Source organism: Schistocerca nitens, chromosome 1 (genome assembly GCF_023898315.1).
Source record: "Schistocerca nitens isolate TAMUIC-IGC-003100 chromosome 1, iqSchNite1.1, whole genome shotgun sequence".
NCBI classification, from domain to species: Eukaryota; Metazoa; Arthropoda; class Insecta; order Orthoptera; family Acrididae; genus Schistocerca; species Schistocerca nitens.
This window is the reverse complement of record NC_064614.1, coordinates 833,312,913-833,329,806: the sequence shown is the minus strand read 5'-3', so window position 1 is coordinate 833,329,806 and position 16,894 is coordinate 833,312,913. Positions and strand designations below refer to the sequence as shown.

At 43.8% G+C, this 16,894-nt stretch overlaps 1 protein-coding gene across 1 annotated transcript in view; it reads right to left on the bottom strand.

Moving 5' to 3' along the window:
- The window catches only part of LOC126262988 (CLIP domain-containing serine protease HP8-like), a 43,574-nt gene extending 32,647 nt beyond the window's left edge, over positions 1 to 10,927 (bottom strand). Inside the window, exon 1 of the mRNA XM_049959945.1 lies at positions 10,812 to 10,927. Coding sequence (XP_049815902.1) covers positions 10,812 to 10,893 — 82 coding nt within the window. The 5' untranslated portion in view covers positions 10,894 to 10,927. The remainder of the gene's footprint in view (positions 1 to 10,811) is intronic.
- Between the last annotated feature and the right edge of the window lie 5,967 nt (positions 10,928 to 16,894).

The following is a 16,894-nucleotide window of genomic DNA, read 5'->3' as shown; positions in this document are numbered from 1 at the left end:
CTTGAAAACGGGGATGACTTGTGCCCTTTCCCAATCCTTTGGAACGCTATGCTCTTCTAGAGACCTACGGTACACCGCTGCAAGAAGGGGGGCAAGTTCCTTCGAGTACTCTGTGTAAAATCGAACTGGTATCCCATCAGGTACAGCGGCCTTTCCTCTTTTGAGCGATTTTAATTGTTTCTCTATCCCTCTGTCGTCTATTTCGATATCTACCATTTTGTCATCTGTGCGACAATCTAGAGAAGGAACTACAGTGCAGTCTTCCTCTGTGAAACAGCTTTGGAAAAAGACATTTAGTATTTCGGCCTTTAGTCTGTCATCCTCTGTTTCAGTACCATTTTGGTCACAGAGTGTCTGGACATTTTGTTAATAGTTAGCTTTGATTCCACCCCGCGAGCGAGGCTTTCCGCCTTCACCAATTCCGCCAACCGCCTGTACGAACTGAGGAACCTCTGAACTCAGACGGCAGGAGTCATTGGTGCCGACATGAGCAACAATTTGCTGTCGGGTGCACCCAGTGCTCTCTATCGCCGCCGGTAGGGCCTCCTCCACATCTCGGATGAGACCCCCTGGTAAGCAGACAGAGTGAACACTGGCCTTCTTCCCCGACCTTTCCGCTATTTCCCTAAGGTGCTCCATCACCCGCCTAACGTTCGAGCTCCCAATAACTAATAAACCCCTCCCCCCCGTGTGCCTGCTCGGACCTTGCTGAAGGAGCAGCCGCATGTCCACTCACAGGCAGAGCGGGCGATGCCACACGGCCAGCCTCCATATTTACCCTCCGCCTCGTGCGCCGCGAACGCCGCTGAACCCGCCACTCCCCTTGGGGAGAGGGTGGCCCAACCGCGACCGGTACCCACGAAGATGTCTCGACAGCAGGGACAGTGGGTGAAGCATGTAACACCTGGGGTGTACCTTGCGACACACCAGACTCCCCAATGCCGCTACACTCCGAGGCAGCAGCCTGAAGACGGCTGACCGCGGCCATCAACACGTTCAGCTGTTCGCGAACAGCGGCCAGCTCCTCCTGAGTCCCTGAATTGCCTTTGGGAACAGAGGAAGAATGAGAAGTCCAATGGCAGCAGCCTTTGGTTCCTTCAGCCAATGGCTAGCACCTATCTGTGGACCAGCGTGAACCATCGAAGGAAGAGTCCTGAGGGACCTCTTCCCAGCTACAGAAACCAGAGGTGGATGATGTGCCTGAGGTTGGGTGTCCCTAGCAGGTGGGGAGCAAATGCACCCAAAGTGGGTGTGAAGGAAGCATGAAAGGGCCGCTGACCATCTGGGAGACATATCAATGGATGGCCCTGTGAGCACGCCATAAGAGGCTCAACAGAGGAAGGCATCATCGACAGAGAAGGTGACGACGTTGAAGCTGTAGTGTAAGATTTTGTCATTTGTATGAGATTAAGACACTCCTACTTTTTTCTGGCTTCTTGTTATGTGAGCTCGTCCATGGTCTTATATTCCTGGATTTTGTCCTCACGTTTAAAAATGTAGCCATATGCTTAGCAGCGAGAGCTCGCCATAGTTTGCACAGATGGTGGGAGGGTTACAAGGAAAGGTCACGTGCAGCAGATGTCCACAATCCCTATAGACAGGGGTAACAGTGCAATGGAAAGTTGTATGTCCAAGTTTCATACACCTGAAGCATCTCAAAGGATGAGGAACATAGGGTTTCATGTCACACCAGCAGACCACCAGATTGACCTTCTCAAGCAATGTACTACCCTCGAAAGCAAAGATGAACGCCGCAGTAGCAACTCCCTTGGCCCCCTAAGTACATGGCAGATGAAGTGCACACCTCTTTGCTCTTAGTTTCCCCACAGCTCATTGTCAGATTGCGAAAGCATATCATTGTGAAAGATGATGCACTGGACCATACTGAGACACTTGTGGGAGTGAGTCACGGGAATGTCACCCAACTTTTAATGAGAGAGCAGCGCCTGTGAGCGAGCATATGATGTTTTAGGCAGGAGGGCAGTGCTCTTCATCTTAGAGATAGCTGCAACTTCCCCACATTTGTCTCCAATGCGTTCCACAAAAAATAAAGGCTTTTTGGTCAAAAGATGTTCTCATCAGTTCTGGTACAGATCAGGTTTTGGGGGTAAGGATTTTGCTCCTAGTCATCAAGTCCTCTATTTCTCTCTTGGCGTAGCCAAGGAAGGGAACGCATTTGGGTCTTACTTCATTGCAGCATACGAGACCTTTCCATGTGAAGAGGCTGCTGGAGTCATATGACCACCAGTTGCACAAAGTTTAAGTCGATTCAAGCGTGAACTATCCGCTATAGTGCTACCCACTCCGAATGGGGCTGTTCCCATAGGCACCAAGCAGCCAGAGCAATGGCTATCTGGCCACAAATTCATTACCGGGAGTCCCTGTGCTCTAGTCCTGATGGGGAGAAACTCCATGGCATACATGGAGACTGTGCAGCGCAGACACCAACAGTGTGTTCCCTGTGTGGTCAGGGGGCTACCATCATGCAGGTACTTGACGACACCCCCCCCCCCCCCAACAGAATGCTACTGTGCTTGGTTTTGGGCATAATACAACAGGAAGGAAGGGTGCCAGCGCGGGAGGACACCGAGGCACAGAATACGCCACAGTGGGCGACCTTCCCTGCATGACAAACACATCTGTAAAATTTGGAAAAGATGACAGGTCAAACCCAGTAATAGGGACCATATAAACTTTAATGGAAGCTGTGGTAGAGCTGGGAGCGAACCAATTCCAGGCAGGGTCTGTACCTAAAGGACTGTCTGACGGAAAGTCAGAGGATATATGAGATAGTCAAAGTCCAGATACCCCTCAAAGGAAGAGGTAGCAATGCTGCAAAGTGTGGGGTCCCATGGTAGCCAAACATGTACTCACCAAACAGTGGTGAGCCCCCGACAGGTAAGTTACACTTCTGGAATGTTGGCTTATGATTATAATACTGCTATATAATCTGAATTTGTAACAACAATAAATAAGCCCTAAGGTTAGAGAAAGTGGTGTAGAAGAAGAGATGAACAGATGGATGGGAGGAAATGAACATAAGAGCGTGGTAGAAGGAGTTAGAGAGGAAGAGTAGGAGTTAGAGAGGAAGAGTAGGAGATTGACAAAGAGGGCAGGAGTATATGTATAGAGGCAGCTGAGAGGAGGATATTAGGACGTATATTCAATTCCCATGTATTAGAAGCGTGTGCTTTCTCTGTCTTTCTCTGCCTTTTTACCAGACTGGGCCACAACAAGGCGTGGCCGGATACAGCTGGTACAACATAAAATTACAAAATCGATTTACTAAAATAGACAGCTCTAGTTTAAGGAAGTACCAGTAAAGTCTCAGTTTCACTATATGTGACGACTGTTTAGCCATGTTAATTTCTTGGTAAGAAATTACAAAGAATTACTGACGACCAGTTGAGGTCAGTAGAAAGTAAACCATTGAAAACTGTTATAGTAATGGAAACTACGAAATTAAGTTGTGTGAGACTAATGATCTTCTAGGTACCTGAAATGATTAAAACATTATGTTACTGATAAATTTGGGAAAGCTGAATGACTCCTTTGGTGATTACACTCAAACGCCCATGTAAAACTCGAAATACACGAAAGTCGGTGTGAATGCTCCAATGAAGGCAAGGACTATTTTTCTGCTCGTATGGCGATGACCACTCCATTTTGGAATTTTAATCTTTATGTACGACTCTGTGGGTAAATGGGTTCACTTCAGATTAAAAATGTCAGACGTTTGGAGATCAATATTTAGTCAGCCCTGTGAATGTTTCTGCCAATTACGGCTTCTGTAACATTTCGCTATGATGTATCCGCAGGAAATAATTCTAAGGTACAGAGTGGTTCGCAGATCACGCTAAACTGTGATACCACCTGTAACTGACAGGATAAATTAACCACCTGTAACTGACTAGATAAATTAGTTCAAATGAAGGGGTGAAGGCAAGGGCATACTTGCAATAAGATAATGCATATTAAAGCGTTGTGGCATTAAAACAACATTTGCGTTGAAGACAGCTTTATGACTTCTTAACATTATTTACTCATCTTAACTTGACTGCACTTTTTCTACTCGTTTGCAACTGGAGATAATCTAAGAACGATCAAGATTGGAACACAAAAACGTGCTCCTTCAGTAGAACAATGCTCAAGTCCATAGCTCTTACAATGGCGAGTAGCATCAGTGGGGTTCCAAACTGGTTTGCTGGCCCCTCATTCACATTTAATACCAAGTCATATTATAGTATTCCCACACTTGACAATTTGTCTTGTTGGAAATAAATTTTCATCAAAAGATGAAGTGATCGCCTCCATAAATTCGTTTTGCAGAGCGTGACAAAATATACTATAAAATGGTTTAAAAATAAGTAAATCGCTGAACTAAATGTATATCCGTAATAGGACAGCATGTTGAAACTAAACTAACTGCACTGTTTTAGTTACTTGATCTTGCATTACACTCATCAAAATGCCGTCGTCTGAGATCTAGTCGCTGCCTAATCTCTGCTGCGTTACGTGTTGAAAATCATCGGAAAATTGTTCAACACCATGACAAAATACTTGTGAGATCAGTGTGTGTTGCCAGACCATCACCTGTTGCCTGCAGGGCTAATTTTATGTCTTTAAATTTTCGTCATGACGCGGTAGGTGCGTGCTCTGAGTAGAACGACGTGGTCTTCCGTCTTCCGACACAGCTGCGAGAGAGACGCATCCGCGAGCAGGAATGCTTGGCCGATTCAAGCAGGCCGTACTGCGTTGTTTTTCCTCGCGTGGCCGGCGGCAAAAACCGGCTCCACGCAAAACGCGCACCTAAGGCCCATGACCTTTCTTCAGCTATATCTTCTTATCGATTTCACTCTGAGGCCAGACAACACAATCTCCTATGCCATTCGAACGAAGTCGCCTTCAACATCGAACACCCAATGGTAGCACAAGTTTTCTCGTAGTTTCTACACACTGCTTTCTCTTTTTTTAGACAAAAAACTGGTGGAGTAGTCAGTACAGATGCCACATACGATTTTCCGTTTTCTGTTCTGCTAGTACTCACGTACTGCACCTACCACCCCACACTTGTTAGTGGTTCTCCAATCAATGAAGTTCATCTAGTTGAAAGACACCATTAATAAATCATTTGCCTATTGACCCTTTGTTTTTCGTCGCGTTGTGCTGTGATATTTTTGGCGTTTCGATCCCTTTCTGCATTTTCATAAGTAATATTTGTATTTGTCAGCAATGTCACCGATGAGCGTGGGAATGACTTATCTGCCGTTATAACATAGGTTCTCATGTGATATCAATACGGGTTGTAATAAAGTTGAGGAGTGAGCAATGATATAATCCGATGGCACTATTTACGGGCTGTTTATGACGTACAACAGCTAGTATCCCATTCTGCAAAAATCACGTCATAAACAACCCGTAAATAGTGCCATCGGATTATATCATATCATATATCATATATCATATATATATATAGGGCGATCTCTCAGACGCTTCAGCTGCCTATTTACGTCATTGTTTCTCGTAAACACAGCTACGTACAGTGACGGCAGATATCCAGTACGAAGGCACTGTATCTGTCTGCTTGGTTAGTGTTGTGCTCTCTCTTCTCCGGCTCAGTATATCCTCGCACATTAAATTGCGTTTCCATGTGTGGAGAGGGAGCACGAACGCATACATCAATGACTTGAGAGGCATACTGATGAATGGATTAAACCATCATCGTGTTGTTCATGAAAAGATCGTTTTTCGTTGATTTAGCCACAATCTGTAATACTACATACGCCACACCGAAAGCTTGCTTATTGAAGCAAGTATTAATTGTCACCTCATGGCAGCAATTTGCTTATTTATCAATTGCTTTATAGTTCGTCTGCACTTAAGAACTTGGACTTTTCACATCGCAGGTACACATATCTGCGGATTAGAGTATCACTGTTTGATGACAAAAGTTTTGAATTATTTATTGAAATATCTTGTAAAACTGGAACAAAACAGAAATACCAAAGCCGTCTTGGGACGAACTTTAAGTTTCAGTGATGTGTCAAGTTCCTCTCCTTAACCAATACTATAATTTGTTTCATTGAGCAAGAAAAAAGTGACACTGAACGGTATAATGACAGCTTCACTGTAGGAGCCCAGTAGGAGCAAACGTCAAGGAGAGAATTGCAAAACTAGTGCAATTTTTGAATTTGGATACCTATGTCAAATACAGCTAAATGCTTGTCACTTCAGAAATCATCACATCAGTAACCTATACCTTGGGCAAAGAAACAACTACCATTTTACGTGTAACGTAGTTATGAGCAGAAAACCCTCTAAAATGAGAGCCCTACCAGTTCTTCCAGGACAGCCTTCCAAATTTTCGGGAAATATTTCAAAATTAATACAACATTACTGCTACTTGAGAGAAGTAAGAATAATGGAACTCCTTGTTAACCGTTAAAAGTGGCGTACATATTTCACCTTTATCTGCAGTGTATTCATGTGTCTTGCTTTTAGAGTCCACACTTGGGCACCAATTCAGACGTTTCTAATTGAACTTGTTCTGTATATTACATCGTTTCAGTGGCACTAAGCAAGCTGTAGGAGTGATTTAGTTTTACTGTGACGGAGAGACTACGAATGATTCCAATGCACATATTTGTCGGTATATACGTAGCATGAGAGTGGGGAACGGGTGATTTTCCTATCGCTCAGAAAACGTTCTGTGCCATAGTCATTGCTTGTTTGGACCCCCAAGCGAGAAAGTATACAATAAAAGGGATGACTGTGTTAACAGACAGTGATTAGGCTGTCAAAATTACGTGTAGGTACTACAGTTTTAAATGTAGTTAGCCCGTTCATCATCTTAGGCTGTATCTTCTGCTATCCTTCCATTGTTCGCGTTGCTTCGCACAGTTCTTGGCAGCGTACAGTAGCACGTCAGGTAGCTTCCGTGAGAGATTCACATCCCGGACGTATGTGTGAGGCAAGAAACTACACGCGATGAACACTATCAGTAAACAAGTCACAGCTCTTAAGAGACACTGAGAAGCAAAATACCACAGGCAAGGACGCGGGCAGTCTGCTGAAGTGCTCTGTCACTATTGAGAAACACCGATGTACCGCTACTATGTGTGTTGAGTTGAGCGACAAATTTATGTATCTGTACGATGCCCGCAGAATAATTAATTTATACCCCTTAAATTCGAATCCTGGTTTAAAATACTGTGCGCCTGCACATTGAGTGTCAGAGTTTAAGGGGCAACGTTCAAAGCGTTAAATTTTTAACTTTAAAAAGTCCTATGCCATATAAGATAGTTTGTTGCTGTGGTTTTTTTGTTTAGAATCTTTGCATTCTTTTTGTTGTTTATTTCCCCTCTGCGCTGTGAAGTCATCCCTAAGATGCTAATTGTTAGAAAAGGATGTCTACTGCGCTTTTGGCTATGTTTCAGCTAACGTAGCTGTATCGCACCTGATGAAACAAATTCCTACTATTTTACATTTTACATCTAAACTAGCCTCAAGTGAAAAACAATCGATATCAATCATGTTGTGTCCAGAGAGTTAACAATGTTGATCTTGTTCTCGATATTTGACATACTGGTATCTGACAAATGTAAACTGCATGTAGTTGCTGGACATATGTCTTACACAATGCAAACGTAAGATGGACAGAGTGAGTCATTTGCCCCAGTAACAGAAAATTATGTCTACCAGCGCAACAGCAACCTTAAAACCCTGTTGAGACGGGTACTTGAAGCTGTGGGCACATAAATGTAATATAAAATCTTTTGAAGAATTTATTAATACTGCCGAACATAAGCGCACTGGCTCACAATTTATACTCTTATAAAAAGTAAAATTTTTTAGTTGGTTGCGGTACTGTGTGTATAATTCGTTATTGGGTAAACAATCTAAGCTACTCTGATTTCTTTGTTCGCTACTCTACGTTCTCGTACGAACTGAACCACATGCTTTTAACATGGTATCCAGTCACTAAGTTTATACGAAAACATGCAGCACGTTAGGAGAGGAAAGTATCACTCGTTGGCATCTTAATACGGTAGGTAAGAAGCTAAAGCAGGAAAAGAAACGCTTGTCAACCACAAGAGAAATTTACGCTCCCATAAACCCACATTTTCGTCTGTATCAGGGATGCTGTTATATCCAGTTGGTAAAGCTGCAGCGAGTCGCTAAAATCACGTTGTAACTTAGCAGTGGTGTTATGACGACGTGAAGGAACATACAAAGATTATGTACCACTGCAGTCTACGAGCACTAGGTAGTTTAAACGTGGCACTAGCGGTTTTTTCCATGTCCAATTTATCAGCTTGAATCTGTCATCCTGATACGTAAATAAAAAGAAATCGCTTTTACCCATTGTTTACGTGAAAGTGGTAAGGGCAGGAGTAACGACCCCGTCATGAATTTCACACGAAATGTCTCCTTGTCTGTGTGTTGCCAATATAGTTAAATACAGTAATGATATCTGTAGACAACGTTCTGATCGATTTATCAAAATATTCATACAGATTGGATGGACTCTGAGCATTCACAGGTCTGCCCGCAGAACTATGAGAAGTGTACATTGTGCCACGTTGTTTCGTAACAGTTTACTGGAAACCATTTTTCCAAATGGATGTCTTCATGTCTACCCGCAGCGGAAACTGTTACTCATGCACTGACGTGTTACCGTTGGCTCTTTAACATGCGCTGCTGTTCCAGCTGTGCGGAGAAGTCTTCTGTCCTGACAGACTGCACTACGCTTTAGTAGTACCTGCTCTTAATTATTGTCGCTGACGCAGTAACGTAATGAAATTATATCTGTTTCTAAAAAGTGATTACTTTCATTTCACTGGAAAGCGCAAGTGTGCCGAGACAGACATACTTAGCAGAAAATGGGGTTGCGGCATTTGCGAATCCGCTGTTCACAGAATAAGCACGTTAGATTGAAACAAAGTAAATATTACTAACCAATCTTTCTTACATGTAGTCTATTAGGTTCGCATGTAGTTCTGAAAAGCAGATGAGAAACAACACGGAAGCATTTTGAAGCTCACATGGGGTCTCTAACCTTGCAGCGCTAATTGTCTATAGTCATTTAATGTAGTTAGTCTTCTTCGTATAACTTAGAACGTCTAGTGTTTTTTATCTCTGATGAGCAATCACGTGGAATCCTAGATGATAGCAAATGGAATGAATATGTTACTCTAAAAACTCATCAAGCATTCGTCTGGATGTTTCACGATACGTTTATTGCCGATACATCCACGGCAGCACCGTTTATATAAAGAGTTTCGATAGTAACATTGACATCGTTTCGACATTATTCTGCATTATTCCTAATCAGTAGAAAATAAATTTAGACATTACACAACATTTAGTGATATGCTGCAAAAGTTAACAGAGGCATCACGCTGGACGCGAACTAATTTTAATATTTTAAGATTACGAATTGCTAATTTTCCCACAGGAGGTTTCTTTTGCTTCGGCACTGTTTAGGAAAAAGTTTTGAAATTATTTGTCCACGTTGGTTTATTTGCCAAATTCATAATCTCTCAGCTTAAAATGGCTATACAGACTTTTACTTCAATTTTGTTTTAGTAGCAGTCTTCTAAAGGGTAAAGGTAAAGGATTTCGCCAGTGTTCCTACGATCGTTGGTCTGGTTGACAGTCATGACTCAAACCGACAGGAGGGAAGAACTGCAACTGTTTCTTCGTATACCGTGCTGAACAAATCTTTATCTACATGGTATTGCTCCCTAACTGCCCTTATTTCCAATCCGCTACAAAAATTCATCTAGTAACATTGATCGACATGGAGGAAAGCATTTAAGAGCTATACACGTCAGTAACTCAGACGATGAATGTTAAACTTAAAGATAATCTTTTCTGATACAAGAAATTTCTTTACTGGAAATTTTTTCTGATGTTCGTGCCGTTTCGTGACTAGTTTGCGCGACACAAAATGAATACATAAAATGATTTTTTGCACTTTGTTTTACATATACATAACGCAATAATCAAACAATACACAATCATCCACAGCGTAAATAGGAAGAAGAGCATACTATTCAGAGAGAAGAGTCTAAGGAGATGCAACACATCTGTCGGTCATGTGCTCTGACGAGTATAAGAAATGGTACAAGTTACAGTAAATAGGATCTGGTTCAAATCGCTGTATGTCTACCAATTAGTGTTTATTATAGAGGAGACAATTAAAACATTATGAGTTAAGGTTAAATGCTTGCTCGCCTAGCAAATTTGGGAAATAATTCGAGAAGACCCTTCATAAAAGTTCTGCGTAACTAACCTCAATTTTCTCACGCAAGCAGGCCACCTTAAGCTTGAAAAACTTCAGTCAACGTTACTGAAACATAGATTTTATTGTGTGTGAACTATCCTCTGCACCAACAAATAATTCTGGCGTCCATCACCCCAATTAAACATGCCTCGAAACATACCGTTTTGTTTGTGCAAGTACAGTTTTCGAGAACAGTGACGAGTAATAATTAAGGATCCTTTGCACATGTACACAGGTGATGACATAAGACTGAAAGAATGTTAAACATGATAATCCACTTTTTTGTTGGGTTTAAATCTCAAATCTCGTGTACGTCTTATAGTAGGTACAAACAGTCGCATTGGTGAACACTCCTACGGCATAGACACCGCTAAGTTAAGCTCTGCTGAAATCATGTTACAGCTTCACAAGACCGTTTACAAATAATATATTGAACACATTTGTACAGCAGTCGAAAGCGGGGCAGAACTGAGCTGAATGTGGAGACCACGCCACGGGGAATGAGACGACGGTATGTACTCACGGGCACTTGCTGTGGCTGCGAAGGCTGCCAAGACGGCTATTGCGCACGCGCAGTAGGCGAGCGATGCTTCGTGCCTGGCCATGGTTGCACTGCGGGCTCCGGAGAGGTACTGGTGGCCCACGGCGGAGCGTTCCGTTAAATGAGGGCCGCGCGCTGCCCGCTGGTGCGCACCGCGTGCCGCCGCCGCCCGCGCTTCCGGCGCCAAACCAGTAGCTGCGGGGACTCCCCGGGACATCAGCCTCAGGGTTGATCTCACGCGACGCTGCACGTGCACTGCGGACCCGCCAGCAAGCAGACCGCCCACAACATTAATCACGCACTGGAGACAGCACACTAACATCAGCTATAACCCTAATAATGACCTCAGTTCGGCGAGGAAGACAGCCCACAGATTTCTTCATGTATGCCATATCCAGTTCAAGCCATTAATTGTTTATTACATTCCTTAGAGCTACCGGTACCACATTGCGGGAACGTGGAGTCTTACTTCTCACTTACTCTTTAAAATAGTCCGAGACAGTTACTATGGGATTCAGATCGGGAGATTTGGCGGGCCGGTCGGGGTGTTATAGGGGGCCTGATTGTTCGTCAAACCAGGAACGTATGTGTGCAATCCTTTGAACACTGTTGTTGTTATCTTGGAAGACGGAGTGTTCACAGGATTTTCATCATGAAGATGTTAAAACACAGACAACACTTGCTCGCTGAGAATGTTGAAATAAACATCTTGGTTCATGCTCATGGTAACTCGAATTAGTGGGCGCAAGTACGATAAAGACTCCCAAAACGTCAAAGAATCACATCTGGCCTGAACTACACCATCCACACACTGCAGGGCAAACGGTTCGTTCTGCCATCGACGCCCTGAATCCTTGACGAGAGGCAAAATGGAGATTTGTGGAAATTGCTACACGCCGCCAGCAGCTTCTGTCCAGTTTCTGTGCTCTTTGCCCCCTGAAGACGTACAGCCTTATGTGCCCCTGTGAGCAATGTCCTTCGCGGAGTATCCGACTCCAAATGTCCACTGCATGCAACTTCCAGTAGTACGACAGGAAGAGTTTCGGTGCAGTCTGCATTATTACCCGATTTCCAATGACCTCACAATGCAACGTTATCAAATGATCCTCCTCCACCCACCCCATCTGACATAGCCCAAGTGCCCTGCGTATAAAATGGCGGGTAATTCAAAATTTGTCAGGGAATTCAAAGCAGACTAAAATTTCGGTTCTTATTCAAAGGCGTTCTCCGAGTATCATAGTGTAAGTGACCCGAGCCCTACTTTGGCTCGTTACAGAGTAATTGTTATTTGATTTATTCAGTTTGTTTATGTGACAATGTATTAATAATGGTAAAACAACTTACACATAATATGCAATCACTGAAACATACAACACAAAACATTGAGTAATTTACGTATATATACGTGTCTGGGGGGAGGGGAGGGGGGGAGGGGCGGGCGGTGGGGGTAAGAAATCAAACGAAGTCAAATGAAACAGCATCCTACTGCCGAAGACGAGGTACGAAAGTGCCGAAAACAATGGTTTGATAATGTGTGTTGACCATCGTACACACATTAACAAACCATTGTTTTGGGGACTTTCGTACCTATCTTCGGCAGTGGGATGCTGTGTCATTTGGGTTCGTTTGATTATTTCTTGTGCTCGGTCGGCCACTACGGGGTCTATCGCCTGAACAACCCGTGGGTTCGAACTTCGAAATCATTCTCGCCACAGCTGCATTTGTCAACGGACCTTTACCCGTTCGAATCCCCTTCCTATGACGATAGAATCGTAAAGATGAACTAGCACATTCCCCATTCTGATAATACAGCTTCACTAAAAGCACCTTTTCAGGAAACGTCAATATGCTGCGACTGCTGGCGCATCTGATTCTCTCTCCTTTTTTTTCCTTTATTGTCATTTTACACCTTACATAAGGTGGGCTGGCAGTGGCAATTTTACGCCGCTCTTCAGCCACAGGCAGTACAAAGAGAGAAAAACAATGAAGACACAGAAGTAACATAACATAACGGTGGTCAAAAAACAGTAGACACAGCAATTAAAAAACACGAAGCCATTCACACACGAAGAAAAACAAAAGACTGTCAGCACTGTCCACAAACACTGATGATGTAGACGACACACGTGAACGATGGAGTGTAGGCGGCGAAAAACACTGAAGCACAAACACGACGACACACACACGAAACTGATGGCGATGATCTTCAGCGCGCTAATGTTCACGTGACGTGTGCGAGTCAGAGGACCTGCCAGAAGGGGAGAAGAAGGTGGGGAAGAAGGGAGAGTGGAGATGCCAGGGGCAGAGGAGATGGGGGGAGGAAAGAAGCTATGAGTGGGGAGGGGAAGCCCAGGGGGAGGATGGGGGGAGGAAGGGAGGAGGGAGAGAAGGGAGAGAGGGTGCCCCGAGGAAAAAACACAGGAAGTGAGAGAGGAGGATCAAAGTTGATAGGAGGGTTAGATGGAGGGGATGGGGGCATCATCAGGGAGGGGGAGCTGGTGGAAGCCATCTTGGGAGAGGGTAAGGAGAGTGGAGAGATGGAGAGCAGGTGGGACGTGGGAATACAGGTGCAGCAGCGGACAGGGGTGGGAGAGGATGGGAGAGACAAGCAGGTGAGGGCGAACCAGTTGACGGGAGGTGTAAAGGATCCGTATCCGTTAGAGGGAAAGGAGGAGGTGTGGGAACGGAATAAGGTCGTACAGGGTCTGCATGGGGGAGGGGAGATGGATGGGATAGGCGAGGTGGAGAGAATGGCATTCTAGGATTTGATGGGATTTGTAAAAGGTAGGAGGGGTGGAGATCCCAACACCTTCTCCAGTCTTATCTTGACCGGTTCACCGCTTGGTGCAACCAGTGGTTGCTCAAGGTCAATCTTTCTAAGACCCAGGCGATCATTGTAGGCAAATGGTCGTCCTATCGCCCTCACCCCTACCCTTAAGTACCTTGGCGTCATCCTTGGCCGTCGTCTCTCCTGGACCCCCCATCTCCAGACAATCCAAGCCAAGGCACGTTCACGACTGCGTATCCTCAAGCTCCTCTCTGGCCGCACATAGTGTCTGGACCCCTCCACCGTCCTCCACACATATAAGTCCCTTATTCGCCCTCTCTATAACTTCATATCTCCATTCTTCCATAATACATTGCGTAATTTTCTTATGTGAGACTGTACTGTATTTAATGTGTTACGTTGCACAAGTATTCCAGGAGAGCATCCACTTGTACTTACAAGTGAAGTTTTTACTGTAACTACCAAAGTGTCTGCATTCATTGACTGCCAGGCACAATCAGATTAATTTGTATTTGCACCTAGATGAGAATCATTGACTTCAGGAACAATAAGATTAACGTTTTCTCTCTGGGCTTTCACGAAGTTATTGCCACTGTCACAAATTTCATCTTCATCGCCAATTTCCCTTCACTTTCACTCAGCTCGGTACTGAGAACCGAATTTAGTCTGCAGCTATTTTAACTGTCTATCATCATCCGCAAAATAAGTTTTTTTCGTGCTCATGTTGCCTTATTTTACTACAGAAACACCATAATGTCATTGAAATCGCACCAGATTCATGAGTGATGAGTGCCAGCTAACTATACAAGTGCACAACAACATTATGAGTGAATGCATTATGTTGCCAAACGGCAACAAAAGCTTTATGTACACAGAAAGTTACTTACAAGGAACATATTAATATCTACTTTGTTTTCTATTCCTATTAGACGTCTGTAACACTATAATACTTTTTTAACTGTCAGCATGTAAGTACATATGAAATTTAATGCTCAACAGGGAGTAAAATCCACTAGCACGCCCTTCGTTATATTTCTGGTCAAATAATTACTGTATTGCCACCTGTGGAGGAAACATTCAAATAAAAGTTCAGGAAAGATTCCACTGTATACTAGATGCATGGTGTTTCCATATGGAAACAATAAGTATCAGTGTAAAACGTAACGAAAGTTAGTTTTGCCAAAGGGCAACTCCATGCAGTGTGGGCTTAAATCAGTTTTATCTCCACTTTTAACACTTAACGATACCGCATAGGCAATTGTTAATTGTCTTGGATATTAAATTACTTGCGAATTCGAGCGAATAGTAACTGAAAAATTGTGTCAGAGGTACTATCAACTGAAACTGAAATTCGCTCTATAAATTATGATCGCTTTGTGCCACATCATCTGTTCACCATGTGTCGTGAACCAAGGCTGAGCGCCTGCGACGTTGCGCATGCACTGTCTGCTACAGCTACGGTAGCCATGTGCATTTCACCAGCCGCCTGACGTACTATGAATTTCGTAATTTTCAACATTTAAAAAAAAATATTTGCATTGTGTCTCAGAAGATAAAATTTTTATATTATGTTTCTTCCGATGTATTCTTCTTGTATAAAAAATGCCAGTGCAGGTTTCTCCATATTGGACACGACTATTCCTTTGTAAGTTGTGACGTGCCTTCTCCACGTTGACCGTTAGTCCACATAAACGAAATTGGATTCACGATGCTGTATAGGATGCTCTTGGCCGTCTGATCGTTATTGTTAAAATGACACTATCAACTGAGAAGATAAGGTCCAGTAAGTCCTGAGCTTCCTCATCTGGTTTACTACATCGTTCTCAGTTACTGCTGACTTTGATAACAAGTTACCTTTACGAAAACTGCTATCCGTAGCCGTAATGGTGCAGGTGCGAGGAAACAGTGTTGAAGGCCACATATCTTGGAATCAAACTCTCATATGAGGCAGTGGAATGCCTCCGGAATGTGCGAATGGACCTTAAACGAAAGTCGGACTCCACGCCGCAATCTGCTTCTGTTTTCAGTACCAGCAACAGTGCGATCGAAAGCAAGTTTTGATCACCGCCGATTCAATTCTGGCGAGAGAAAGGTAGAAGACACCCGGCAGTGGTAAAGAATCTGTTGACAAGCCGACGTGCTTCTAAAGAAGAAACGAAGTACCGGCTTTGTCGTACTACAGCCTTTGAAAGCATTGTTTAAAGGGAAAGACATGTGCAAAGCGGTGACCGGGAGGGGGAAGGGGGGTTTCCGAACCCCCCAGTCACTAAATGAAATTACACACGACCTAGTTGCCGTGTAGTGAAATTGAAATATATTTTGATTTTAAGTCATCTAAAGAGAAACATATGTGTACTCTCTATAGTGAACGAGGTCTTCGATCGATATAAACTACTGATACAGCGACGGCACTATTGACTATCGCCCATCCCTACTTTAGCCGAGACCAACTACTGCTCGTTATTTATCTTACTTGAGCTCGGTTGTTTTTTTTTGTGCACCAAAGTCAGAAAAAGGTGGTAAGTATGTAATATTAAGGCGTAAAATATTTCGTATTAAGTATAAAAAATTAAAACATGCCCTATGCATGGATTTACGAATGGCGTTCAATAACAAATGCAACACATTTTTTTTCTCTCGGGCAAATTCGGTTGAAAAAATGCGTAATTTGTTGTGGGGCATCGTGGAATATTCCAGCTTCACCCCTATGGCTTCATAAAGTTCCGATATTATACCTATTATACGTAGCCTTCAAAATATTGTCGACAACGGAGGTGCGTACAAGTAGAGAGATGTCACTGAGTTTCTTTTGGTGGAAGACCAGAACGTCTCAGATATTCATAGGCTCTTGCAGAATGTCTTCGGAGGCCTGCCAGAAAACAAAAAGTGTGTCGTTGGGAGAGGCGTTTGTCATCATCACAGCAAAGTCACCGAAACCTGTCCCATCTCCCATGTGCCGGCCGGCCGCACACAGGTGTGACTCCTGCAATGTTGTTGGAACGTGCGGACACTCATTCGAGGTGACCGAGGGACCACAGTGAAACACCTCTCTGCGTAACTGGACGTCTCAGTTGGTAGGGCTGACACACTTGTCCACCAGTTGGAGAACTCAAAGGTTTGTGCCCTGCGGGTTCCTCGTCGCCTAACAAAAGAACGTAAGGAGCACGGAAGGACCGTCTGTGCGGAACTGCTTGGCTTTACGAGGCCGATCGTGACAATTTTTTGTCGAATGTTATCACAGGCGATGAAAACATGGGCTGATCACTTCGGACCGGAA